Source organism: Rhipicephalus sanguineus, chromosome 8 (assembly GCF_013339695.2).
Source record: "Rhipicephalus sanguineus isolate Rsan-2018 chromosome 8, BIME_Rsan_1.4, whole genome shotgun sequence".
NCBI classification, from domain to species: Eukaryota; Metazoa; Arthropoda; class Arachnida; order Ixodida; family Ixodidae; genus Rhipicephalus; species Rhipicephalus sanguineus.
Window position 1 is genome coordinate 55,063,168 of NC_051183.1, and position 26,889 is coordinate 55,090,056.

The 26,889-nt window shown below is 49.4% G+C and overlaps 1 protein-coding gene across 1 annotated transcript in view; it reads right to left on the minus strand.

Moving 5' to 3' along the window:
• LOC119401931 (delta-like protein 1) overlaps positions 1-4,418 on the minus strand; it is a 38,037-nt gene extending 33,619 nt beyond the window's left edge. The window contains exon 1 of the mRNA XM_037668955.2: positions 3,021-4,418. Coding sequence (XP_037524883.1) covers positions 3,021-3,548 — 528 coding nt within the window. The 5' untranslated portion in view covers positions 3,549-4,418. The remainder of the gene's footprint in view (positions 1-3,020) is intronic.
• Positions 4,419-26,889: the final 22,471 nt, after the last annotated feature.

Below are 26,889 nucleotides of genomic sequence, written 5' to 3' on the forward strand. Positions count from 1 at the left end.
GACATCCGTACAACCGCTAACCCTAACGAAGTTACGCCTGCCCGACGTCGTTATAGCGTATTACGTCTATAACGAAACCAAAAGACAAATATGCGCAATGCCTAACAAAGGAAACTACGGAAGGGCGCGCTTATACTCGCGAGTAAGGCCCACGCAGGAAGCAGCCGTAAATCGTTAAAGATTACGCATTACGCAGGCGTGTTCTTCTGAATCAATAGAAAAGCAAACTGGAGTCTATAGAGTGTTCTATAGAGACCAATCCGAAAGTCCGTTAAAAGCCCTGTAAACTAAAAGCTACACCAAGGAACGTAAACAAAACGGGTAAAAAAGGACAAAAACACTTTTTACAACCGAATTATACTTCGGAAACGTGTAGGCGTTCGATTGGGTTCAAGTCCGACTCGAGGTCGCGTATTGAGAAACATCGGTGCGCGCCTACATTTTTTTGGCCAGATGAACGTCTTCTGTTGACTATGGTTCGGCTCTTTAAGTATGCCAGTCGTGTAAACGGAGTCGCAAGGTGGCTAAGAAGGAACAAAATATTTCGTGAGTGCCACTTCTCCAGTTTTCTTCGCCCCTACTGCGAGCGCACAACACCGTAATGAAGAAATGACGCATATAGGGGTGTAAGACCGTGATGCCTTGTTCAAATACGGGATCACCGAAACAAGCCCTCTGTCGGATGGGTGAAGAAATTTAGGGTTAATTAATCGTGATCACTATGCATCGCACTGGTTCCTCAACGCGCGCTCCACACAAAGACCTGACGAAGAAGTGACAGGGAATCGAACCCGCGACGTCATTTCATCCGGGCAGGGAAGAACGAAGGTAGTAGTTTAAAGCCACTGAGGTACAACATTTCGTTGTTAGGAAGACGAAACGAGGTTATAGTAGGCAAAGTAATTTTAACTACACATTACGATTAATACGCATTTCAATCTCTTGAGCTCAATTTGTAGTAGCCGGTTTCTAAGCATCCATGGAATAGTCACAAGCCTACCGTACCGTAAAGTCCGAACCCAGTGTTAGACAACTACCGGCGTAATCGGTACTATAACGGGTTAACTCATCGGCGTATAGTTAACGGAAGTTGTTCCGCGCTTGAATATAAAACGCGCGGACAGCAGTAAATGCGAACGCTCGCTACCGCGCCCATAGTTTAAACGAGTTCCCGCGCCTTCATAAAGTTTCGTCGACGATTTTCCGACATCCTGTATACACACTTTTACGACGCAACGCTCCGAGAGAAGTCGAGCAACCAGCAGCAGCACCAAAAATCGACAGTTTCGAAAATTCCGGGGCGCCACACCACCGAACGCTGCCTGCACAGGGCGACGGCAGCGCATGGGTGAACCGCCTCTAAAAGAGCGGCAACTTATTTCCAAACCCACTTCTTTCTATCTTTCTCGCGAGGGGGCCCAAGACCTAAGGGTGAAGCGACTGTCGTCCCGAAAGGCAGCAGCGAGGCAACGAAGCCGCCCAGGAGGCGGGCTGCCTGCCGGGTCGGCTGCGGTGTGCAGCCGTGGAGGAGGACTTCAAAAATAGAGACCCCGCGCGATCTCTCCCGAGACGCCCAAAGAGCCGTTCCTTGCTCTGCCAGACCCGAGGGCATCTATCTCCGAGACCTTCAGAGAGAGAAAGAAAGAGAGAGAAGACCGGGTTCTGCTCTCGAGCTCGGAGTTGTGGTGGAGTTTGTTTCACGGGCGGTGCACGCTTAGCATCTCTCTGTAGTCTCCTAACTAATCTTCAAGACTGAAGAAAACCTTCGCATGCTTTCCTGTTTGTATGCATCACTAAGGGGTGCGTAATGCTTCACTCGATATCGCGTTAAGGTTAGCTGCGCTCTTCAAAACGTTGGCGCTCGTGTCCGTTCATTCCTGTCCTAGGTTATTATGAAGAGCGCAAGTGACCGTACCACGAATTCCTACCGACTAGACCAGACCAGTACCCTTCTGTTTCCGGTATGTCTATGTTGTCGAGTGAACTTATAAGTTCACTCGACAACATAGACGTACCGGAAACAAACCGTAAGCGCCTGGTATCTTAACAGAGATTTCTTTTTTTGTGTGTGAGAGGGTATGGAGGAGAGGCCTGTTTCAACGGAACGGAGGTTTCCTTGGAACCCGAAGTGTCCGCAGTTTCCGGCCTATAAGGCACGGACATCAAAACTGGTGTTCGTTTCAGCGGCATGCCCCGCATATGTTTTGAATTTGACTGATAGAAAGCGGCATGGAAGAAGAGGCTAGGGCGCTCAGACGGCCGGAAACGACACTCACCCCGCAAACTCATCCGAAAGTGACTGGACATATATCGACTGCGGAGGACATTGGAAACGGTCAATTTCCTGCGCGGTGGTAGATCAAAGCACTTCGCTTTTTTTTTTTTTTTTTCTGTCATAAGCGAGTAGTGCGCGTGTGTACTGCGTGTTTAATCTACAGTGATACAAAAAGCCTTCGCTTATTTGGGTGTGAGCAAGCTATTTGAGATTACTGTCGATTCGAGCTCGCGCAAAAAAAAAAAAAAAAAAAGGAAAGGCTCGATCGAAGCTCGCCTCATTGGTTGGTGCCTCGGCTGCTGACTCGAGAGTCGCGGGTTCGATCGGTTCGAAGGGGAGTCGACGCGACGCACGCAAAATCTATTTGTGATGACTGTGGGACCTTACTCTGCGCTACGACATCCCTTCAAAATACAAAAGCCTCTTATCTTTTTTAGACCGATGAAATCTTCATTTAAGGCCCCTTTTTCTACCGCAGTGTGAGCAACGCCAAGCGAAACGCATCGGAAATTTTAAGACTTTTTAAACCCGCATCAACGTTTCTTCGTAGAAGTTTTCTGCCAGCGTCGTTAACGTTCACCGTGAGCCGTTTCTTTACTCTGTGTTGAGTGACGTAACTAAACTGCGATTAGTTAGTTGCGAAAGCATCAGCAAAGTGATCGCGCACTACACTATGACGTCACAAAGAATGTTTACCAAAGGGGTGTTCGGAATAGAGTAATATATAGAAAACGTGAACACTCACCAGAAGTGGTTGCTGCAGTAAGCAGAGTAAAACCAGGAGTAGGAGCGACGACCGCAGGCTGCAGCTGGGCCTTCGCGTCGTCGACGTCCTCCGGTAACAAGGCGTGGTCGCTGGCGACGTCGTCGACCACCAAGACCGCGGACGGGGCCACCCCGCCGTCCACGTCTCGTCGGGGAGGACTTCTTGTTGGTGGTGGCGATGTTGGGACGACCGACTAGGTCGAAGTCTTCTTTGCCTTCGGGTGGTCGAGTCGTTCGACGACTCCTGGTGCTCCGAGTCGCTACGAGACCATCGCCTTCGTTGTTGTTGCTGCTGCCACCAACACGGCAACGTCGTCGGATGCGACTTCGAGTCCCTCGACGTCGTATGCTCCGACGACGCGAGGCGGCGGTGGCAATGGTACGCCGTCATTGGCGTCGCCCCCGGCAAGTCCCTGGCCGAAGAACACCTGACCGCGCTGTCTTCGACGACCTCAGACTCTTCCCAAGTCGCGGAATACCTCCGTCTTTCCGGTCTTCTCGCTACCATGGTCGCGACGACTCAGCAACCGGTAGAGTAGACCTGATGATGAAGCCGAGCACCCGTAGCCTACGACTTCGGGTCTTTCTTGTTAAGAAAGAGAGAAAATAAACAAGAACAGAGCCGTTACTCTTAATGTTCCCAGCGGAGACTTAAAACAAGACCTAATTTGCGTTTTTTTGTGAGCGTCAGTGCCTCCGGCCCTCGGGGTAGTCGCAGACGCGGCTACGCGTGGTCGCGACGCCTGGGCATCGAGTAGCCGCGACGGGTAGTAATAATCTCATCGCGACGCGATCTGTTGTAGAGTACGCGCGTTCAAAGAAAACAAAAGACAACTAATAATCCACGATCACAAAATCACATCCACTGTGGCGGCAGCACCAAATCCGAGTGTGCGTGTCGGAAGCCAGACGATCGAGGAGAAGCAGACGACAGTTGAAGTAGTAGCAGACGACAAGAAACTCCGTCGTGAAGGATAGATAATCCACAGGGTAGGCACGAGCAGGCGCTACCGATGAGCGGCGCCTTCAGCAGAAGAGGTCCTGCGCGTCGTAAGCCGCCGGCACACTACGGCAACACGCCGCGGTAGCATCGTTGTTGCCGTAGCAGACGACGGACGGGAGCCGACGATCGCCGCGCGGCACAGACGGCGTCCCCGAAAAACAAAAGCAGACGACACCACACAGAAACACAGCAGAAGTTGAGCAGACGACACACAAGCTTTTGCAGAAGTGCTGCTGCCGGTCTTTTTGGTGGGGCTAGTGGTACAAAAACGACGACGGCGGCGGCCGGTCCCGCAGTAGCCGCGAGGCGGCTCGTTTTCTTTCTCAACAACGGGAGCCGACGGACGTAAACCTCCCCTCCGCAAAAATCCGGTACGCGTATGAAGCGCTAAATCGCCGGCCCGCCGCTCTTATGCGTCGCCCTTTCCCTCGGTTTTTCACCCCCCGACGAGAGGAAGAAGAGGCTGTTCCCTCTACTCTCCACTACACCCTCGCTCCTCGCTTCCTCTTCTTCGCTCCTCTAAAGACGCCGGTGGGGAGGGAGAGAGGCATCGTTGGATGTTGGTCTCCCTTTCTCACAAGCTACCGACGCGCCTCGCTTCCGCTCTCGCTGAACGGCAGATGGCGCGCGCTCACCGGCCGGCGCGTGGAGGTGGTGGAAAGGAAGGAGCGTGACGTCACAAGCTCCATCGTTCGTTAGTTCTTTCTCTCCTTTCCCGCAGGAAAGGAGGAGAGCACGAGTGCGCCCGAGCCGATCTCCAGTCGGCGCTCCGACGCCGTGGTGAGAGGACGAGGTGTAGTGTGTCCTATGCGAGAGCTTTCTTTTTTTTTTTTTTTCTCGAATACGAGAAAGAAAAAGCACTTAAAGGACTTGAAATCTGCGCGCTTTGCAACCAGTCACTTTTTCAACCTGCTATGGTGCTGATAATTTATGTGACGATAACCCCAAAGCGCACTTTCGTCGCCAACTTCCTAATAATGGCTGTCTTCTGCCGTCAGCAACAGCGCATACAGTGTTGCTAGCAACACTGTATCGGATTTCAGTGCAATGATACTGTTGTCTACCTTATCTCTTTTTTGACAGACTGGCGGGACTGTGAACACTGTTATCGAATGAAGACAGAATGAGAGGAAGATGCGGAACATTCAAGCCATCGGCACAACAGTGAAAACATGGCGAGCTTAATTCGACCCGGAAATGATGTTTCCGCTAAGGTTTGTCACGAGCTACTTCAAAGGCACCGCACTGAGCTTGTGAAAAAGATGGCCTAGATAAAGAATGCGTTTCATATGGACTGGGGAATAATGAAAACATGGACTGAGGAATTCTTACGAAGTGGATACGGAAATCAGAATTGCCGCCCAAATAGAATTGCTTCAAACGCGGCCACTACTGCAATTACAAGATTGAAGTTCGGCACTTCTTTTTCGCCAATTCGAACGCCTACTGCTTGCTATTCCAGCAGTGTCCATAAGCGCCGCTTCCAAAGACAGATTATGCTAATATAACATCTGAAAAGAAGAGAATTTCGAGGGGGGAAAATCCCATACACAAGATGCCCGTAGCGGAACACCTACACTCAACGCATTCTTCTAAACCACACAGTGACGTCACTAACCCCACGGCGACGAATTAGAAGGCCAGTATGTTGTTACGCACGTATAGACTACTGTACTTACAATTAGATGCGTTACTCAACGCTACCTCGAACACCCATACCCAACGCATTCTTCTAAACCACAAAGTGACGTCACCAGCCATAGGGCCAATTAGAAGGCCAGTATGCCGGGACGTACGTACGTGGCGTACCTAAATTAGCCACGTTACCTCGTGACCACACCGACCTTGTCCTCACTGTTCCTCTCGACACCTTTAACAAACGAACGAGGGAACTACCACTGCGTCGTGTTTACCACACTTCCAAAAAACGCGAGCGGAAAGCGACACTACGCGCGCGCGCTTGCCCGTCCATTCAATGCAAATTTGCGTCCAGAGCAGACGACAAAACCGAACAAAAAAGCAGCAGACGACACCACTGGAGAGGTCCGGGGTTCTGACGTAAGTAGCGGCACCAAAAGCCGTCATAAACGCGCTGGAAAGCAAGAGAAGACAATGGAAGCGGTGTGTTGTTCGCGCGAAGCAGACGACAAGAAGGAGACGCGCCAAAGAGGAAAACTAGCAGACGACACACGTCCGAACGCGTGCGGGATCAGCAGGGGAAAAACACAACAGACCAGCATACAAGAAACAGACGGCAAGCAAAAGTAAAGTCAGAGAGCAGACGACCACTAATTGCTGAAGCCCATACACGGCTGTATAAAGCAGACGACGTTAAATAAGAGAATGGCGCGCGCATACAAACAAGTTTACTACGGGAGCTGGACATTCACGTCGCTCCTTCGAGCCACTTAGCACAGATTAGAAACGGCTTGCGCGCTAGATCCGCTAGTGGAGGAAAAACGCGTTGGGCAAACCATGAAAAAAAAAAAAAAGAAATTAAAGAAAAGCGTCAAAGACTAAAATCGGCGTTCTCACGGAATGCTCAGGGGGGCCGCCATGGGGCAAGAAAGACCACAGCGCCATATTTTGCCATTTACGAAACTTCCGCGACAGTGCGTCCAAATATCGGCCACGTGAAGCGGCAACTCCCAGTGCCTCGGCATCTCCACAGCTTCGAAGCGTTCAAACGCCTAGCCTTACTATTAACGAGTTGACAATTCTACCCATACGCGGTTGTTTCTAAGTGGCTTTACGTTTCAAACGCCTTTGCACTGTTCAGCCTTACAGCATGATTTCATGCGATGAAGTCGTCCACAACGCAAGGAATCAGAAGTCTTGTGCACCGAACAAAATCCCCACGACGAAAAAGCACGAAGAAGCTAAGCAAGAAGCATGCCACCACACGGCATCGCACGAGCACCGTAAAGCTAGCTTCGCCACTCAGCTCCGCTGTGCTGCAAGAAAGCCTTCTTGTGCGCGGTGCTTTCGTTTTCTTGTTCACTTAAAAAATAAGTAGCTTCGAACTATAGTGTACTAGAATAATCCTAGTACACTATACTTCGAACACGTTGTTAAAACAATGCAACGCTATCCCATGTACACATGCATATATCGTCATGCAAATACGAAACTAAAAATAGCAAACCAGAAAGGAGCGACGACCGCATCAGATAGGTTCTATGGACACAAGCTGGTCAGAATCAGGGGAACGTTTTTAACGACTCCTTTTCACGTCACACATGTAGTTCAGGCCGCTGCTGAGTGTATAAAATTTTCTTGCACCCCTAAAGACAAGGACTTTACCAATGGGACAACGAAACAGCATTAAGGTGTAGCTTTTTTCTGAAGACTTGTACGACAATACAGCTGATCGTTTCTATAAAAGCGGTAGTCTATGTGAAACGACGCCTAACCTAAATGTCGCGCTCTCTTTACAAAGAAACGAAAAACTGAAAGACGTTCGAGCGATTAAATCGGTCACTAAAAAAAACAAAAAACCGATCGTGCTCGAACTGCTGCGCGCGGTACGACTAACCGCGCCGTCCCCGCCGAATCCGGAGAAGGGACGCAATGTTAAAGGGTTCCGACCTTCGAAAGGAGACGTCTGACGACTCCGGAAGCGAATTACGACGCGCCACACGCGATTAAGTGCGCGTGGAACATCCGGCCAGTACAGTGGGCCGTCACTTCCTCAATTTTTTTGCTCCTCAAATTATCCGCATTAACGGAAACATGCACACACACGCAAGCGCAGACACACAGGAGAAGAGGAAGACTCAGCAGATGTATTAGGCCGTACAGATACAAGAGACAGTGTACGTAGCAGAGAGCACGGGTCTCCGACAGCTGGTTCGGACGAGAACGGAAATAAAGGGTTGTCTGAACACTACGCAGCCACGACTATACACCCGCCACCCCCAATTACGCATGCGCAATTGGAGTTTTTTTATTTTTTTTAACACACCGTTTTTATACGGTACGACTGTATCAGGCGGAAACAGCGGGAGTTTCATCGGCTGCTTAGTTCAGCGGAACATCCAAAGAAAAAAAAAAGGGTTTTAGAGGAAAGTGCTGGCGAGGGACTTAAAATGCCCCAATTACGACATCAAAGGGATGAGCCGATATTTTAAGTGACAGTCGGCTCGCGCCACGACAAGAAACTGCAGGGGTGATCGTCACGTGATTATCGAGCGCCAAAGACCCAGCGGCCGATAATGATACGATAAAAATTTAGACAGCAATACAAGAACTCTAAGAGCTCGTCCGAATTGCAAGCGGTGTGGTGCGCAATCATCGGATAAACGAAACGGGATCGCAGAGGCAGATGCCGCACCACGGCGGCGGCGGCGTCTTTGAATCCCTTTCAGCTATCTCTCCGCGGAGGCGCGTGGCGCGCATGCGCTCATGACGAGGAGTCTCGCATGACACGAGAGCGCGTGAGACGTTATTTCTCTCTCTGCGTAGCTCTCTATTTCTTTCTTTCCTGTGTTTTATTCGTGTGCCGTGCGCTGATTCATAGCGCGGCGGTCCAAGTGCACAAAGAAGTGCGATCGGTGAGGAGGTCAGTATATACGTGTATGTATACAGACAAGACGCATCCTGTCAAATGATACTCCGCTTGTAGTAACGTATATGCCCCCTATCGTTCAATGACGTTATCAGCTGGCGACAGGGCGAAGCTGTACACACTTTACAGCTGTCTGCGGTGACCAAATTGTAAACACAGCGGCCGTGTGAACTCGAGTGCCGCCGACACAGCTATCAGATAACGTCAGTTTTGATGACGATTATGATCGTGACTATATTATTGCTGAATACCTCTGGGCGGCGAGAAGTTGTCACCTAGACTGTTCGTTACAATCAGTCGTTGGTTCACCTACCGATGCCTAAAGCACTGTATCTATACCTAATACCTGCCGCTTTCTTTTTATTTATTTCAACGTTCTAAAGATATCTAGCTTATATCAACAGCCGACCAGGACACGTTCGTCCTCTTCGAATCCCACAGCCCCCGAGTGAACGAATGCAAAAAACTTTATAGTAGCAAGGAAATTCTCCCGGCGAAATTGGAGCCCTCAGTTCAGGGCCCCTGCGGCCTTTGTCATCTTGCCAGCCCTGTCGATCAGCTTCAGCCGTTCTCCAGGCTTCGAGCAGGACAGCGCACTAAGGTACTAGTGTGCTGTTTACTGGCACTGCCTTTGGTTCTTTGGCAAGCCCATGTAATGCGGTCAAGCGTTCGGACAGCCTTCGAAAATTCCCGCCTCCCGTGTGGATCTCGCACACGTCATCACCGTGCGGCGAGGTAGGTACTCGAGGATATAACCGTTCACGGTCGATGAGGCCGCGAACACAAAGACTCGATCTGCCTTATTCAACGGATTGGTACTCACAGAAGAGTCCTGGTCACGGTGAAACCTGATTCCAACTACATAAATGAAAATGAAGTAATACAAACAAAACAATAGGGCGACCTAAAGAATAGAGGGCGAAGCGCTATGCTCAGAATGCGCCTGTCTAACCAGTTCGCGCAGTTTACCTTTCTTTTTAATTCTGCAGCGCGCGATACAAACACATCCACACTGTTGGACGCAACGTCGATTGAGCACATCTATGTGTTACATGTATATAAGAATGACCGAACCGGGGTGCTCGCCTTCGCGATTTTCGACAAACAATACGATGTGCTTCTTGTTGTATATCGATTTTAATTTTTTTTTATTACACATATTCCGACTGATTCGACCTAACTTCAAACTCGCGCGTCGCGCGTGGGTTTGAACGTGTATCGGGATAAAATGGCCAAACGGCCGGTTTTTCCCGAAAAACGAGATTTTTTTTTTCCCTTTGAACGCTGATGGTCTATCGATCGAGGAGGGGCGGAGGGCAGTCTGTACGTTCGAGGACACATATTGCACCAAGGTCTAGACAAAAGCGAAATACATTATCGACAACAAAATATCCAAAAGGATACTCCTTTCAGACGGGAGTTCTCTTTCAATTGCGTGCGCCTGCCCGATATAAGTTCCCCCTCCACGCTTTGAACTTCACCGGCGTTTGGGTTGCCTACAATTGCGACAGCTTAGAAGCAAAACAAAGAAGGCATTGTAAGGGCGCCCTTATAACGTCCAACAGAGCCAACACCAGCGAAGCAGCGGTCAAGCAAACCAGTCGGCCCTGCCTGACACGCCAGGAATTCAAAGAGCGCCGCCCGCCCCGCCGAACGAAGTCTGTGTACAATATAATGTCTAGAGACCGGATTTTAGGCAAATGCCTATTTTGTTCCTTGCGTTCCTATCGCGCCACTTTGATATATGAGTATGAATTAGAGGTTAAGAAGTGATTTTATAGTGTTTCTATAGTGCCTATAAATGCCTATTTTTGGTGTTTGTGCCTAAAAGCTTACAAATGCCTATAAATGCCTATTTTCAAAATTGGCGCTTATATGAACGCTGTTTAGCCTTAAGTTTCGCTTTGAAGTGCAGTTGAAGACCGTCATTCATGTTACCGAGCAACCGTGACTGTTGGGAACTGTTTGGAGTTCAGCTTAGTCCTCTAGTTCAGCCAACTTCCGGAAAACAACCGCTAGCAGCAGTGAAGTGGGACATGCCGGCGAGCATTCGCCGCAGCACTGACATGGCGCGAGTGGTTGGCGAATGCGAGATCGCGGAGAGTCGTCAGCGGAAAGGAGAGTGAGGAACGAAAAAGAAACAAAGGAAAATATGATGTGCACGCAGCTTTTGTTTTGCATGTAATTTACTTTGTAAGGGGTTCAGAGTAGCGTAGCCAGAAATTTTTTCGGAGGGGGGGGGGGGTCAACCATACTTTATGTACGTTCGCGCGTACGTTTGCATGTGTGCGTGTATGCAAAACTGAAATGTTTCTGGGGGGGGGGGGGGGGGGAGTGAACCCTCGAAGCCCCCTTCCCTCCCTGGCTAAGCCAGGGGTTCACAGCCAGGGGAGAAATTGCCTCTACGAGATTCGACCAGGCACATAGGAGGAATCCATACCTCCTGGTCTTTTAACGATCTGGCTATCTGCTCTTGCTCTGCGCTTCTCAGTCATGCCGAAAAGACACCTAGGAGTGTGTTGATGCAACAGTGGACACTTGACCCACCGTGCAGAACACGGGAAAGTCCGTGTTCTGCGAATCCTGCGGGACAAAGCACAATTGTACGGCTATGTTCAACTGTTGGCGCCTTTGTGCCATCTTGATCAATAACATTTTTGTTTTCCTGTCGTATAGATAGAGGTCGCGCACGTCTTCCTTTTGAAATTATTTGCGTTTATGTGCGAATTTATTGTGCCTATAGTCACGATTTTGAAAGCCTAAAAGGTTGTTTTGCCTGCCTATTTTTGGCGCCTAAAACGGGCTTTTTTAATGCCTAAAAATCCGGCCTCTAGTAACGTCGGCTACGTTCACGTAACGAGTGTAGAGGCTAGGGATTCCGATGTTCAGAGGACGTGAATTCCAATTCTGTAATTCAGTTCTGCGGGATCCCGCAAGGTGGCGGAACAGTCAAGAAAAGGAAATTGGCAGCCATGCACCCGTTTGTAGTACGAATCCACAAGGAAATCCGGACGGATTTCCCTGTGGATTCGTGCTACAAACGGCGTGGCTGCCAATTCCCCTCTCCTAATTCCAATTCTGCGGCCATCCTCGAAGCCCGTCTGTATATAGCTACACCGTCCGATGGCTAACATGTTATCTTGAGGATTGCGGGTGTATTAAAACTCATTTGCAACGTTGGATGGATGGCTCGCTTGTTTTTTGTTTTTTTTTTCTATAAGCGCCCACGCTTTATATAACGGGACTCTCTATAGCGGCATCGGGCTCGTTAACTCACTATTACCTTGCGTTGAGTGAAATGCGCAGCCAGTTGGTGATAATAAATATCATAATTTTATACCGGTGTCACACGCGCACTTTTGATCGCGATCACGGCCGATCCGGATCGGACTTGATCGGGATAACAGGTTGGTCGCTGCTACACGGTACAGCCCAATCCGGATTTGAGTTTCGCGCAGACGTTAGCCAAATCGCGATCACGGAGCCAGATCGCGATCGTCTCGATCCCGATCGGGCCTGATCGCGATTAAATGTTACCGTGTAGCGGCACCTGATCCGGATCGGCCCTGATAGCGATCAAAAGTGCCAGTGTGACCATGGTGTTTTTTTTTTAATATGCAGAACTTACAGCTCTAAAATCTAGAGCAGTAGATTCGAGTTATTAATATTGTATGTGTTCCCGACAGTTCATTTCAACGAACCTCCGCGCGGTTGTTCTCCATCGCAGACTCATTCACTCCGACAGCGATTAATCTTGGTCAAAGGTGGGTTAGTCTCTGACCAAGCTCCTAATTGACCAAGCTGCATAATGACCAAGCTCCTAATTAAGTTAGTCTCTATGTCAACCACAAGCACCATTCCACCGACTTTGTACATATCGCAATTACGGCATTTGGGAGCTTACAGAGGGGTCGAGCGGTTTGCTCGCGGGACTGCAACAAGCAAAGTGGCAGGGTCCCTTACGCGTTTGCCCAAGACGACGTCGAGGCGAAAGTCTTCCTCATTTTCTTCTCAGTCGTTGTTTTTCTTCTCAGACACATGCCGAGTTGCACTTATACGAGCCGCGCGCGTTCTTCGAAAGGGGGCCCGTACAGCACCGCGGTCCCTGCTTTGGGACACCACGCAGCTGCTCCTGGCACGCACGCACGCACACACACACCTGCCCTCCTTCGCGGCGCGCCTGATATGGCGCCGACAGCGGACACGCGCCGGTCGTGTGCCGCTCGAAAAACACACGCGCGCGCGACACACCCCAGTTGCAATCGCAGCACTCACTCACTCGCCCACTCTGTTCTTTCGTACGGCACTCTTTCTCACTCAAGTACGCGGACTCGGGATACAAACAAACACACAAACAAACATGTACGTACGTACAGTCGCGCTCAATATGACTTTCAACACTGGAGCGCGTGGCACGAGTTCAAAGACTGCGCCTGGCTTCCACTAGCCCTTATTGCCATAACTAAACGCTGTTCTCTCCCTTGGGTGTGATCCAAAATATGAACATATCATTCAGTTATTGAAATAAAATGAAGTTGAAATCATGCGCAATCTTTGAACTCGTGAGGCCACGTGCTCCCGTGTTGCAAGTCATATTGAGCTCGACTATACATACATACATACATACATACATACATACATACATACACACATATACATACATACATACATACATACATACATACATACATACATACATACATACATACATACATACATGGCCGTACCCAGGAATTTTTTTCGGGGTTTGTGCGTGGAACGGCTAACTTTGGCAACTGGTGGTCGCTGTGAAGGTGTGCAAGTATTTTAGTGTCACCCGAAAAGTTCAAGCATGAAAAAATTTCGGGGGTGTCAACACCGCCTCAACCCCCCCCCCCCCCCCCCCACCCTTTAGTTACGACCCTGCATACGTACATAACGCAACGAAGGCTCACGATACACGAAATTGAAATTTTGCACTAAGAAAGGCGAAATTTAGGCTAAGCAAGACAGTCATAAATAAAAAAGTCGCAGCCGGCAGCACCTCTCGCGACGTACACAGCGAAGAGTTAAATTCGGAGAGTCATGCGTTCAGAGAGAATGAATTCCCATGTTCCGAGCCGCCGGAAAGCGACTCTTACCTCCAGTTCTTTATTGGAACTTTATTGGAAGTGCTGAGGTGCACGACTCAACGCGCAGCGGGCCGCTCCCACGTTGGGACAGTCAGGCCAAGCCCGACCGAATTTTATCATTTTTTTTTGTTTTCTTCTGCAAGAACGGCATGCCAAAATCATCACTATTGCCTGCGTTTAATAAAACTCGCATACCGTAAGCGCTGTCGTTACCGGCAATGCGCGATCGCGCGCACGATTTTTACACCTCTCGGGGGTTGTCGCCTTCTTCCGGCGAATGTGAGGAGGAGGACACCATGCAGGGGGCAGATAGCACGCCCAACGCAGCCCCTTAATTCCTTCGAAGCCCGCGTCACAACCGCAACACTATATACCACCGCAGCCAGAAGACAAGCAGCTGCCCGCAGACAAACGCCTTGACGGGGAAAAGTAAATAAAACAAAAAACAAGCAACCGACACTCGCGTGCCGAGCACGCCGACGACTGAATACATGCGACCACGACGCCCATCGTTATCGGTACACCATCGCCGCCGTTGCGATGACCTTCTAGACGCACACACACACACACAGCCAGCGCTTGCGATATCGTCATACCCTTTCTGTCACTCTCTCGCCATCTTTTCTCGTACACTTTAGCGCCAACGGTTTTCAGCTGATTTTCGTCCCTTCATATATACACAGTACTCCTGCGGCTTGTCAGAGAAAGTACACTGCAGTCGCTTTATTTTTCTTTTGTTTTATTCGTCCTTTTTTTTTTTACACCCCGTCGACACGTATATAGCAGCTGCGATCCGTGTATACGAGGAACGGGTGTGATGTGCACCCATTCCTGACACCACCGGACACCTATACGCGTCCTGCAACGTTTTTTTTTTTTTTTTCCTCCCAAAGAAGAAATAATAATAAACACAAGCTGGCACACATGGATGATGCCAGCGAAACGACTGCTCACGGCCGGGGCGGAATATCTCGAAGAAAATCGACCGCCCCGAGATCGAAGTACAGGCTTTCTCTAGACCTGTGCGTGACTTGAAGCCTAAACTCGATCATCGCTCATCCATTAATTAATGTTAAAGAACTGGCGAAAGCGAACTGTCAAAGTGAAACAAAAAAAAAACAAAAAAATATAAAGGTAAAAGAGTCGGCGGGCTCTGGCGCATATCAGGGGCGTAGCCATGAAGCCTCTTTTTTCTAGGCGGGGGGGGGGGGGGGTGCAAACACCCTTCATGAGTGTTGGTGCGTGTGTTTGTATGAGTGCGTGTGTGCAAAACACATGCAAAACAGAAAAAAATTTCGGGGTGGGGGGTCGCACCCACGCAACCACCCACCCGCTCACCTGGGCTACGCCGGTGGCGTTAATACAAGTCCCGACCCATTTATTGCAACGACAGGCAACTGGGCTTTCTTAGCCTCTAAGTATACTATGGCCTCACACACCCAAGAGCCTCGGAGGTCGTCGGAGTCGAGCACGAAAACCCCGCGTAATTAGCTGAACCACGAGGACACATAATATGGTCGTCCAGTGCTGACAATATAGACGTGATTTTAGGCTATCCTGCGCACGTAGCAAAAAAAAAAAACGAAAAGGACTCATCTCGAAGGCACATATCGGCATCTATGTGCCACTAGTGATTTCATCAAAGCTCCAACTGTGTATTTCGTGCGCAACCTGTTGTGCAGAATATTCACTTCTTGCCTTCCGCGAAAATCACGTACGTGTAAAGCACATTGACTGTATGGGAGAAATCGTCCTCCCATAGTTTGTTTCCGACAGTACAGGTCTTCGGCTACACGGGTCCACAAATTCGTAATCGTCCTTTTCTTGCAGCGTAATAACTTGCCACTGAGCTTAACGATTACCGCATCCGTGACACATACCCAAAGCGCGGCGATGCATCTATTGCGTGTATACGGGACAACCAATCGCACTCGGGACCGACGGAGCATATCTCAATTCGAACCCTCGACCTCCTGAGCGTGTAACGAGTGAAAACACTCGCTCTTCTCAGCACATAATTAAGGTATCGAAGCGTGGATTTGGAGCGCCCGCGCTGGGATGAGCAGAGCGTTTAGCAGATGTGGAACACCCATTGTAAAAACCACGCTTAATTACAACATCTAGGGGTATCGTCGTAATGCTCGGCGTAGTGTTGAAAGTCCAAGCGGAGTATCTGCTGCCTTATCTTTCTTTGCTTACGTCACACTTCCTAATTCGTTTGAGGTAAATTCGCAAAAAGAAACAAAAAAAATGGAAGGTGAAGGGAGCCGCTGCGTTTCTTTCGGCGCTTTCTCGCGCCCTCCGGAGCTGTTTTGTTTTATTAATGCTCTGGGTAGAGATAGGGAGGCTTCTTCCAAACTCCGCATACAAACGTCGCCGTCGACGAAACGAAATTCACCTCAAGGACGTACGTCCCGTTGCTTTTTCGCTCTCTTCCGTCTACCTCCAATAACCGGAGGCTGACGCTACAAGGCTGCTTCCTCGGCGCGCATACGACGCATCGTTTCATTCAGGCGGGCACCTACAAGAAGAACGGTACCCCTCCGGAACCAACAATGGCCGTCACCATTAATGGCGGAAGCACAATGGGAGAGCCACCGGCGCATCTCCCGCGCTCCCGATGACAGCAGACGCGTGCAGCGCGAACCAAGTACACGTACAATGTGAGAGAGGAAGAAGACGAGGAAGCATATGGCGTCACATGGCTACCTCCCCCCTCGACACCCCTCCCCCCCCTTACTAGCGCACCTTTCTTCCTCAGCTTGGAGTAAGGAATATCGGCAGCCGCATCTTAGATGAGAGGGCAAGCAACACGTCCTCCCCCCCCCCCTTACTCCCCCAGAAGGTTCGGCACGCGCCAAGGTTCTCTTTCTCAATCTAACTTTCAAAAGGACAACACAAAACGTTGAAGCCGTAGTGCGAGCCAAAGTCCGAGCCGCGCCAAAGAAGCAGACGGAGAGAAAAGGGCAAGACGCAGAAGGAGCCAGAGCAGCAGCAGCAGCAGACGACGCGCATGCAATCTCCGTTCTTTCTTTCTACGTTTTACAACCAGCGCCATTTTGCACTACTACCGCGCACCCTCTCCATTTCTCTCTCTCTCTCTTATCCTTACCTAGCCAGCGGCTCAGACCCCCTTCCTTTTGTGGGCGTCTCTTACTACTACTGCTACTCGAAGGAAGGAAGCAATGAAGGAAGAAGAACTCTAGGCCTTCGCACACAACCTCCAACTTCTGTTCGAAACATCGTCGTCGTCTGCTCAGCAGGCGTGCGCGCGCAGCCGTCGTCTGCTTCTCGGACACACTCTGTCGTCTGCTCGCAAGGAGCGGCCGCCGCGGAAGAAAAAAGAGAGGCGGCAGCTGCGGAGCGAACCATATAACCCCCCACTTCCCCCCTCAAAACACCACCGGCGACTACTTCCCACTTCCTCCATTCATTCGGGCCTGGGGGGAGCTAAACAACACCTTAACCTTGCGCGCACCCCGCTTTCTTGTCCCCCCTCCACCACTGCCGACCGGTGCGTTGCCACTGCAACCCCTCAGTGCGGAACAGCAGTGCTGTTCCTTCCTGTATCATCCCTCCCCCCTCCTCCGCTTGTGTTCCTCAACGTCAGCTGTTCCGGCGAGGGCAAAGCAAATCAGAGGGGGGAGAAGGGATGTAACCCCCCCCCCCCTGTGTAGCAGAAGGCGCGGGCAAAGTGCAAGCTAGACAGACGTCGACGTAAAACTACTGTATGTGACTACTACGTCGTCTGCTAGCTTGAGAGCGAGACAGACAGGCAGACGACGCAGTAGTCACATACGCTACTACTACGCAGTATACCTTACGGCCTGATCGACGTAGCACGCACATGCGAAGCGCACCGAGGCCACCGCACCACGTGACATCGGCGAGCGCTGTGATGGTGGTCGTTCGTCATTCCGACGAACCCCCCGAACCCGGCTGACGCTTTGATCGAGGTTTCGACACCGGGCTGTGTGTTTGGGGGCGCATGCGTAGTACGTCATAGTAGCGTGCAGGTCGGTATCCCCCCCCCCCCAACCCCCCGAACCCACGCCGCAAAAAAAAGTTAGACAGGAAATAGCACGCGAATCAAGCTGAGTGCTTTTCCGGGAGATAGGTGTCTCAAATATGGCCACGCGACACGGTCTTTATTGCCCAGCTTAAGAATTACAATAAACACAACCATTGTTGCGGTTTTCAGTCGCAAAACCACGATATGATCACGAGGGACGCCGTATTGGTGGTCCGGAAGTTTCGACCACCAGGGGTTCTTTAACGTGCACCTAAATCTAAGCACATGGGCCTCTAGCATGTTGGCCTCTATCTAAATGCGGCCGCCGCGGCCGGGATTCGATCCCGAGACTTTCGGGTGAGCAGTCCAGCACCATAACCACCAGACCACCGCGGCGGTTAATTACAAGAAACAAACTATAGAAACAAGGCGGTAAAACAAAGTCGGCAAGCTAGTAAACAGTGCAAGTTTTAAGTAGCGCTTACGTCTACACGCACAATATCGTGAACTGCTGCATTCACAAAGTAGCGACACTGTTCAGAATTAGACGGTGCGCGAATATTCGACATTTCAAACACAACTGAAAAAGGAGGAAAAAAAAAAAGCTTTCCTATATTCGATTCATCGATACACGTAAGATTCGACAATAGTCGAATATTCTTTTCCTGTTCGAGTACTCCGTAAATTCATGAGCTTAAATGGCAGCTGTCGCAATTCGCGAGGACAAAAGGCTTTCCTAAAGGATCCAGCTGGGGAAAAAAACACAAAAAAGAGCGCCGTCGTTGCACTGCAAAAGTAGAAATTTATCGAAAGCCAGCTAACCACTGGGAGAACTCGCCTACAAAAGTGAACTTTTGTGAATTCGGCGCCTGACATTGTCCATATCAAAAACACAAGGCGCACCTTGCACGCATCCGGCGACAGCTCCCCCCTGTAACTTCGGCTCTCTCGCACGGCAGTGACCCGACCCAACTGTGCGCTCGGACCACGGGTCGCAGATGGCAAAGCGGGGTGGTGGTGGTTTCCCCGCCCGTCTGACCTATTGGGGGAGCCACACCCCGTGTCATTAAAAAAAAGAAAAAAGAAAACCCGAGGTCGCATCGAGATAGGAACGTATAAAGGCGGAAGGTACGACACCGTATAGCGTGAGTCGACACGGTTAGGGATAAAAATAGAAAACTAAAAACCACCACCAACCCCCATCGCCGGGGTCTTACCCTACGACAAAGTGATTTATTGTTTGGTTTTTCTTTTTCAGAAGCAGCGACAGCATTTCGTGACCCAACCCCTGCGATCGGTGCTTCTTGCATCGACAGGTACCAAACCAGAACACAATGATCAAAATCATAACGTAAAAGCAGCCAAACAACGACGTAGCCGCGTCGAAACCGACCCTGCTATATGATCGCAGCTCAGAAACAATGTTTTACGCGATCACGTTGACATTGCAAACACAGAACAATGGAACCACAGCACGTGTGCGTGACCACCACACACAAAACAGCGAAATGGGAAAAAAAAAAAAAACAATTACGGGGTGGTTCGCGAGGCAAAGAGCGGTTTCCAACGCAATGTAACGTGCCACAGTATCGTATCATAAGCGGCTGTGAGCGAAAAGCGTCAGTTTCGTATTCGGCGAGGGACGCGCGAAGCGTCTACGCATCACGCTAACCGATTCACCGGCGCCGAGAAGGCCAACCGTTATCGCGACGAGCACGGCACGGCACATCGCGCGATATAAACACGGAAAACGCGACAAATTTCACAAGTCTGACACTCTTAACACATCGCGAAGGCACGGAGGGTCTTAGCAAACGCGGCGTTAGCGAAATAACCAGGGAAATTAAGATACCACACGCGGTTTCTCGCAAGTGAAGGGCGGGCAACTGAACACGGTAGCGCCGGAGGCGTGACGACCACAGGCGCGACACTTCAATGCACCAGCTCAGCTTCAAACGAGCTCGTAACGCTGCAAGGACGGTCGTGTCGTGCTCGGAAGGCATGCGAGATACTTTCGATCCTACGTGCGGTCGCGAATCGAGCCGATAAAACCAATTATTCGGCTCCGAAAAACGAAGTTTTGATACTAAGCCTAACGATCGGGGAAGACGTGCGGCAAAGTGTCGCAAAACCAGACGGCGAGGAAAAACGCTATCGGCAAGATCCTTGCGACAGGTTGTCGATGACTCTGCGACTCGCACGCAGTCTCTTGGCGCACGCCTTAGCGAGCACGACACGCGCCCCACGCGACAACATCAACGTGAAGTTTCAAATTTCACAAAAAAAGTTTTCTATACTCACGGGCTCCGCAAGAAAGTCACGCTGAGCGGCGGCGTATCAGCCCATCGTCGCACTCCCACGCTTGCTGCGGCATCCTGGCACTAATCACCCACCACACCGTGCACACCGTTGATCTGGATGAAGAGATAATCCGGATTACGAATTGACGAGACGGACAATTAAGCGGCAAAAAAACACACGCTTTCAAAACAATGGCCACACGAGAAGCTCGCGCCGGCGACTCTTCCCGGCCCGCCAACCCCGACTCCTGACAGGCCGACCCGGGCCATTACGTAACGTGACGTCACACCCCGAGGAGCCATTCGGTTATCGCGCTTCGTGATCGCGCTTTGGAGTGCTAGCAGTGCTAGCAGGTGAAGCCGGGTCTCGCATCGGAAGGAAGCGCAATTTTGAGCCTGTAAATCGCTGAATTTATAGCTAACTCGCACGCAGCTGAGAGTTCAAATAATCATAGCTTATTAGCAGGGAGAGAGACGCATCACAACGGCAGTTACGGGTTGGTTTTGAGGCTGTCTTCTAGCGTTTATTACGCGAACATCGGCTGAATGGTCGAAGCAACGATCTTTTTACAAGTCCAGCTGTGCGACTCGTTTAACCGGTGTGCAGCTTACGATTCGTTCTTTTGTTTCAGGCTACGCATCTGTTGTACGAACAAAACTACACTTTGGCTCTGAAGTGACTATTAGTGAATCAGTTGACAGGTGTACGAAAGCACGCTTGCCACGGAGCCGGCTTTTTGGTGTGTAGATCGTAATTGTAATACTCGTCTACTGTCTAAGAGTGTCCCGTAAAACAATGCAAGCCTGACGCTTTGGGCGACGAAATAGTTTAAGTTTAGGTGTTGCTTACGTTGTAAACGGTGTCGCGTTGGCGTGGGTGTCACCACTTTATATATATATATATATATATATATATATATATATATATATATATATATATATATATATATATATATATATATATATATATATTTTTTTTTCATCGTACACTGTTACGTACGTCACTATCACCGCGAAGAAACGTAGTTATATGGCTTTAGTGGACGCTATTTTTGAGTTAATATTACTCGCTGTTCTATGAGATTTGCGCGTTTGTCAAAATGAGAGATTGTATTGATTTTTTTTTTTGTCCGCGTAGCAGACGACAGCGATGCCACTACGGCGTCGTCTGTTCGCGTTTCTGTTTGACAGCAAAACCACCTAGCGTCGCCTCGTATACACAACAAAACCGAAATGCAAAAAATAGAGAGAGAAGTCAGCTGGTGTGTGAAATATGGCGGTCATGACGTAACGTGGCGTTTGCCGGGTGAAACAGCATGGGCTTTGAGATCTGAGGCTTGTACTCAGGTACAGATGTGACCTGGGGCTTGAGTTTGGACACCACAGATCTTTGAGAGCTGCTTCTGGTTTATGAGCGGATTATCGTGCAACATTCATTGCGCTTATAGTTTTGTATTTTAGGCAGTGTTCGGTCAATATCGCGGATGCTAAACGCACGTTTGTAAACATTACTTCGCCAAAAATCAGTTGTCCATAAATTCTGGTCTGAAGACCAAATCTTAATTCGTTAAACCAAAACTAGCTTCGTCACGTTTGAAATAGTTCTACAAGGTTTACTTCAGAACCGGTAGGAGCCGGATTTGGCGTCTCCACACGCTCATGTTTTAAAAAACATGCGACCGTTTTGATGGTTACCATGGCAACTGCGTATCTCTTTTAAACAGGCGATTACATTGTTTGACCTTCTATTCTTGCAGGCAAACTGCCGAGTCATCACTCGTGCAAGTCATCACCGTGCTGCATGGCCTTCATGAAATACATTAACCGCGTCCCGTAGCCTGCAACTTTTTGCTCGGTGAGTGGGACGCTTTGGCGTGAACTTTGTATACCGTGCATCTACCGTGGCGTTCCCCTCGCAACCATTGCTAAGGCGGTTTCTACGCGTTGTGTGTGTGCTCTCGCGCTTTTTGTGCCAAGTCATCGCTCACCGATTGCGCTGATCGGCTCTTTTTGCGTGCTCATGACGCAGCGATATTGAAAGTAGCTTCGGAATCAGGGATGATACGCAAAAAGCTTGAAGACATGACGTCATAAAGTTGCGCCGTCGCATTTAAGCAAGCAAAAGAAAACAGCGAAATCAGTGATCCCATCAACTAGAATGTTTTTTCGTTCTTTCTTTTTTAAGATTTAAAACGTTACTTCGCAAAGGGTGTTCGTGAAAGTGGCTAACAGCAACAGAAGCCTGCAGTATGTGGCTTCAGTACGCGATAAGGCCTGCAGTATGCGATATGCTATTTTGTTCACAAACATCGCGAATGATGCAAAAAATGATCATCACGTGACGATGTCACCACATGACGTCATCAGGACGTCAGATCGCGAAACTTTGTAGCGTCATCATGACGTCATCATGCTGTCACCATGACGTCACGTAACGTGACGTCACGTGATGACGTCATCACACGACACCGTCGCTTTGTCAAATGCGGGCCGATCACGGAGGCCGCGAAAACCCAGGTGAGGTGCGCAGAACGCTTGCAATGCCTCCGATCATGGAGGCAATGCAAAACTACGGGGCAGAAAGCTTTTGGAGGAGGCGGGGGAGGATCAATACATCCACGGGGAGAAAAAGAAAAAGATGGCTTTTGCCTTCGGGTCGTCTTAGGTGAGTGCACAGGGGACCCTGTGAGTTTCTGTATATACAATATTCGGTGCGTGGCGTCAAGTAGCCGACACTGTGATGCCGTTACAATCGGTTCCGCCGTGTTACAGCTTGGCGGTTAAGGTACAACGCTGTGGAGATCGAGGACGCCGGCTCGACTCCCGACCACGACGACCGCGTTCCTGTGGGGCGATATTCAAGAACAGCCTTGTACTTACTGATTTAGGTGCACGTACGTTAAATAAACCCAGGGGGTCGAAATTAATTCGTAGTCTCCCATTATGCGGCCTGCCTCATACTAACATCATGGTTATGGCACGGAAAGCCTTAGAATTTGGTTATTTTCTTTAATTGACGCGAATAATTTTTGTTTTTATTTTACTGGCAAACACTACAGGCGCGGGAGTTCAGAAAAAAAAAAAAAAGACACTTACATTGCGAAGGTTGGTGCTCAGAAGCGACGACCGAACGCGTCAAACGTTAGCAGCGGTCTGTTTTATATCATGTCCTTAAAGTGTGTTTAGTATCCTCTGTCCCGTGATGGTTGTCGCTGATGTCTGAAGTGCGGCGCATTCTATCCCGTAAGATGAGGGCGGCGTCGCTTTTCCTTCAGGAAATGGAGGGACGCGACAGACGGAAACATTCCTGTGTTTTCCAACGAATACCCTTTCCCCCCAAACACAAACACTTTAGAGAGGGTCTCCTCCACACGGAAACGAAGGGAACGCGGCGGCAAACAAGGAAACTTACGAGCAGTGACTATATACCGTGTTGCTTTATGGGGTTTAACGTACTCAAGAGACTCGGGCTATGAGAAATGCCGTAGTGGAAGGCTCTGAGTAATTTCGGCCACCTGGTGTTCTTTAACGCACACTGACATCGCACGCACAGTGCACGGGCCTCAAGCATCTAGCCTCCATCGAAATGCGACCGCCGCGGCCGGGATCGAACCCGCGTCTTTCGGGTCAGCAGCCGCGCGCACCGTAGCCATGGGGCCATATCGCGGTGGCTTGTTATTATATGCATAAACACTCTCCGAGTACTCAGAACAGATATATATATATATATATATATATATATATATATATATATATATATATATATATATATATATATATATATATATATATATATATAGTAAAAACCCCTCTCTTTTTAGCTGGTTGGTTTAAGGAGAGATCTCTGGCTTCGGGTACTACTGTGATTTAGTAGGAGAAATTAAATATCTAGGGAGAAGAAAATCTCCCAGGAGACTTTTGGCTGGGGAGACTTAATTACACCCTCAATTACGCCATCCGTCAGTGCCCGATTAAGGTATAATGTTCTATGTTTCTCGCCAGGATCGATAATTTCTTGCTGTGCAAGACAAAACTCTCAAGCCCGTGGCCTCTTTTAAATAACACGCATCTTAAAAGTACAACACTATAGCAATCTTGAAGGAATGCGTATTGTAGGCCTGGCCGAACGAACACATTCTACGTCATCACTTCCCGCCGTTTCCCAAACCGCAACTATGCACCCAAGCATGTTTGCCAAACGTTTGCGGATTCGTGGTTTTCTCGACCACCTCAAATCCCGGAGGCAAACTCTCTCGACTTCCCGGATGTAAGATAAGTGCGAATAAGCCGCCATCCAAGCAACTAACATTCTACACGTCATCATTATCCGCTGTTTCCTCAAACCACAACGACACCAAACGGTCATGCTGCAGCGTAGGTATGTTTGCCCAGACTAGGGTTGCTATTTTTCTAAGCATTTTGTACTGGATGATTCAAATCTCTAAGACAAACAGCCATCGTGGTTTCCCAGACTCGATCTTCAGTACAATCTCACACAAAAAATAAAAGCACGCGACCACATCACTAAGGAATCCTGGGAAGTGATCGGCTACACAGAACAAACACCGTCTCCCGGCAGAGGTTTGGGGATAAGGAACTTTCCGTCTGAGATCCAGACCGGAAGTGGATCCCGGGCCGCGGCTCGGGACGAAGCGGAAGCGGTGGTGGAAAAAAAAAATAAAATTCACCCCGCGTCTTCTCACTTCCGCTCACGAAGACGCCATCTGGCGGTGGCCTTCTTCTCAACAACGTCTCCCCTCCTTTAGTTTACGACTACGGAACGCATCCCCACCGAACCCACAAACTTTATTCTCTTTATTTTCTTTGAATGTTAGTTTTTAAATTGTGAAATATCTCGGTTTTTAAACGGCCCGTGCGGGCTAGTTCTCGTAGAACGTAGCAGACGACATATAGGCCTAAGTGAAAGAAAAAAGCAGACGACACGATTCGAGAGAATTTGAACAGACGACGCGGTATAAAAAGTAAACCAGACGACGAAAAAAAGAAAGCTTTAAGAAACCGTAGCAGACAACGCCGACGTATGCGTAACAATGGAACGATGAAGCGTCCTTCATCTTGGCTTCTTCCTCTTTCTCAAACACCTCCACTGTTTGCTCATGGTCGCTCGCCGTGGCCGCCATTATTCTTCGATTTTCTATTTATCTCCTCATCTTATGCAGGGGTGTCGACGATATTTTTTTATTATTTCGATAGTCCGCGGTTTTCTCGCGTTTTCTCGAATCGTGATGGTCGGAAATGTGGGGCGATGTATTTCCCGTCACGCGTCGTCTTGGACGGGGAAATAAGAAAGGCGCCGCCGCCGCGGAGGAAACCAGGGTTGCTTGCTTATTGGCTGATCGCTTTCTTCCCTCAAATGGGAGCGCGCGCTCGCGCGAATTTCCCGTGTTTGTTCCGTGCGGTCTGTGTGCAAACTTTCCGCGAGTCTTTTAGCTAAGCCGCCACCTTTTGTAATCCTGTGGCTTACCGGAGGTCCTTAAATGAAAACGGGAAGAAAGTTTGCGCTTCTTCTAATCTGTGTCGTAATCTAGCCACGAACGCATATATGCGTTTCCCTGGTTCCATGGGCGCCGCGGTCTCGTAGAACGACGACAACACCTCGTAGGATATCAGCGATTATCTTGAGTTAAACATCACCGTTAATACGTTTGTTCTGCGGCTTACTGCCGACGATGTTGCGAGAATTTCCGTGGCATCTTGGAGGGCTAACTAACTGGCGGGGTTTAACGCCCCAAAACCACGACATGATTATTAGGGACGCCGTATGTGGCAGGCTCCGGGAATTTCGACACCTGGGGTTCTTTAACGTGCACCTAAATCCAAATGCACGGGCCTCAGGTATTTTCGTCCCCATCGAAAATGCGGCCGGGATTCGATCCCGCGACCTTCGGGTCAGCAGTCGAGCACCACAACCACTGGACCACTGTGGCGGGTGGCGTCTTGGAGGGCGTTGACGTAGCTGTAAGGACGTTCTGCTTTAGGAAAGAAAAGATTCACCAGCAGAGGTTCACTTGCGCACATCGGGAGCTTACCAGTTTGCCCCCGTTAAATGCGGTCGCCGTGGCTGGGAGTTGAACCTTCACCCTTATGCTTAACGATTGAAAGGGAAAAAACAGAGGAAGGCAAAGGGACATTCCCCGCTCGGCTAATGTATTGAACGATATTCCAGTTAGCGTGAAACTAAACGGGAATATTAAGCTAATCAACGCCAATTAATATTAATCAGCTGGTAACTGGTCAATGATAATAAAGATGGTCAACGCCATCTTTATTAGCAAACACACTACGTCGTCATCGGCAAATCTGAATGCTCTTCTGCGGACACCACCGGACTCTATAGTAAGATTTAGGAGATGTCTATACTTCCACTGCCAAATGCGCGCAAGGCAGACGGGCAGTGCTAGACACCGAGCTCCGTCTCGCATGTCTTGTCTCTTCGGCTGTCGCTTCTATTCACGGGAAAAAGCACTACGTCTCTTATAAGGAACCCTTGTTACATGGTATTCCCAGAAACATTGATTCTGATAAGCCTGGGCTGCAGCTTCTATAGTATGCCCACCTTACGTAAACGAGTGCTGATTGTGCTACAAGGTTTGACTGGATGACACACTGCATTGCTTGAGATTTTTTTTCCTTACCTGCATCACGTGTGACACTGACAACTTAGTTTGGTGAGTGAGGTGTTCTGTTTTGTGTACGTTCTGTATCTGTAGCGCACTGTCTACGGTATTCAATTCCTTTTCCATCACATGTATCTGGATTATATAGAATGTGGTAACCGTTAAAGAGAATTTCTCTTGCTTTGATGTCGTCTGTGATTATGTCGTCTGCATCTTGT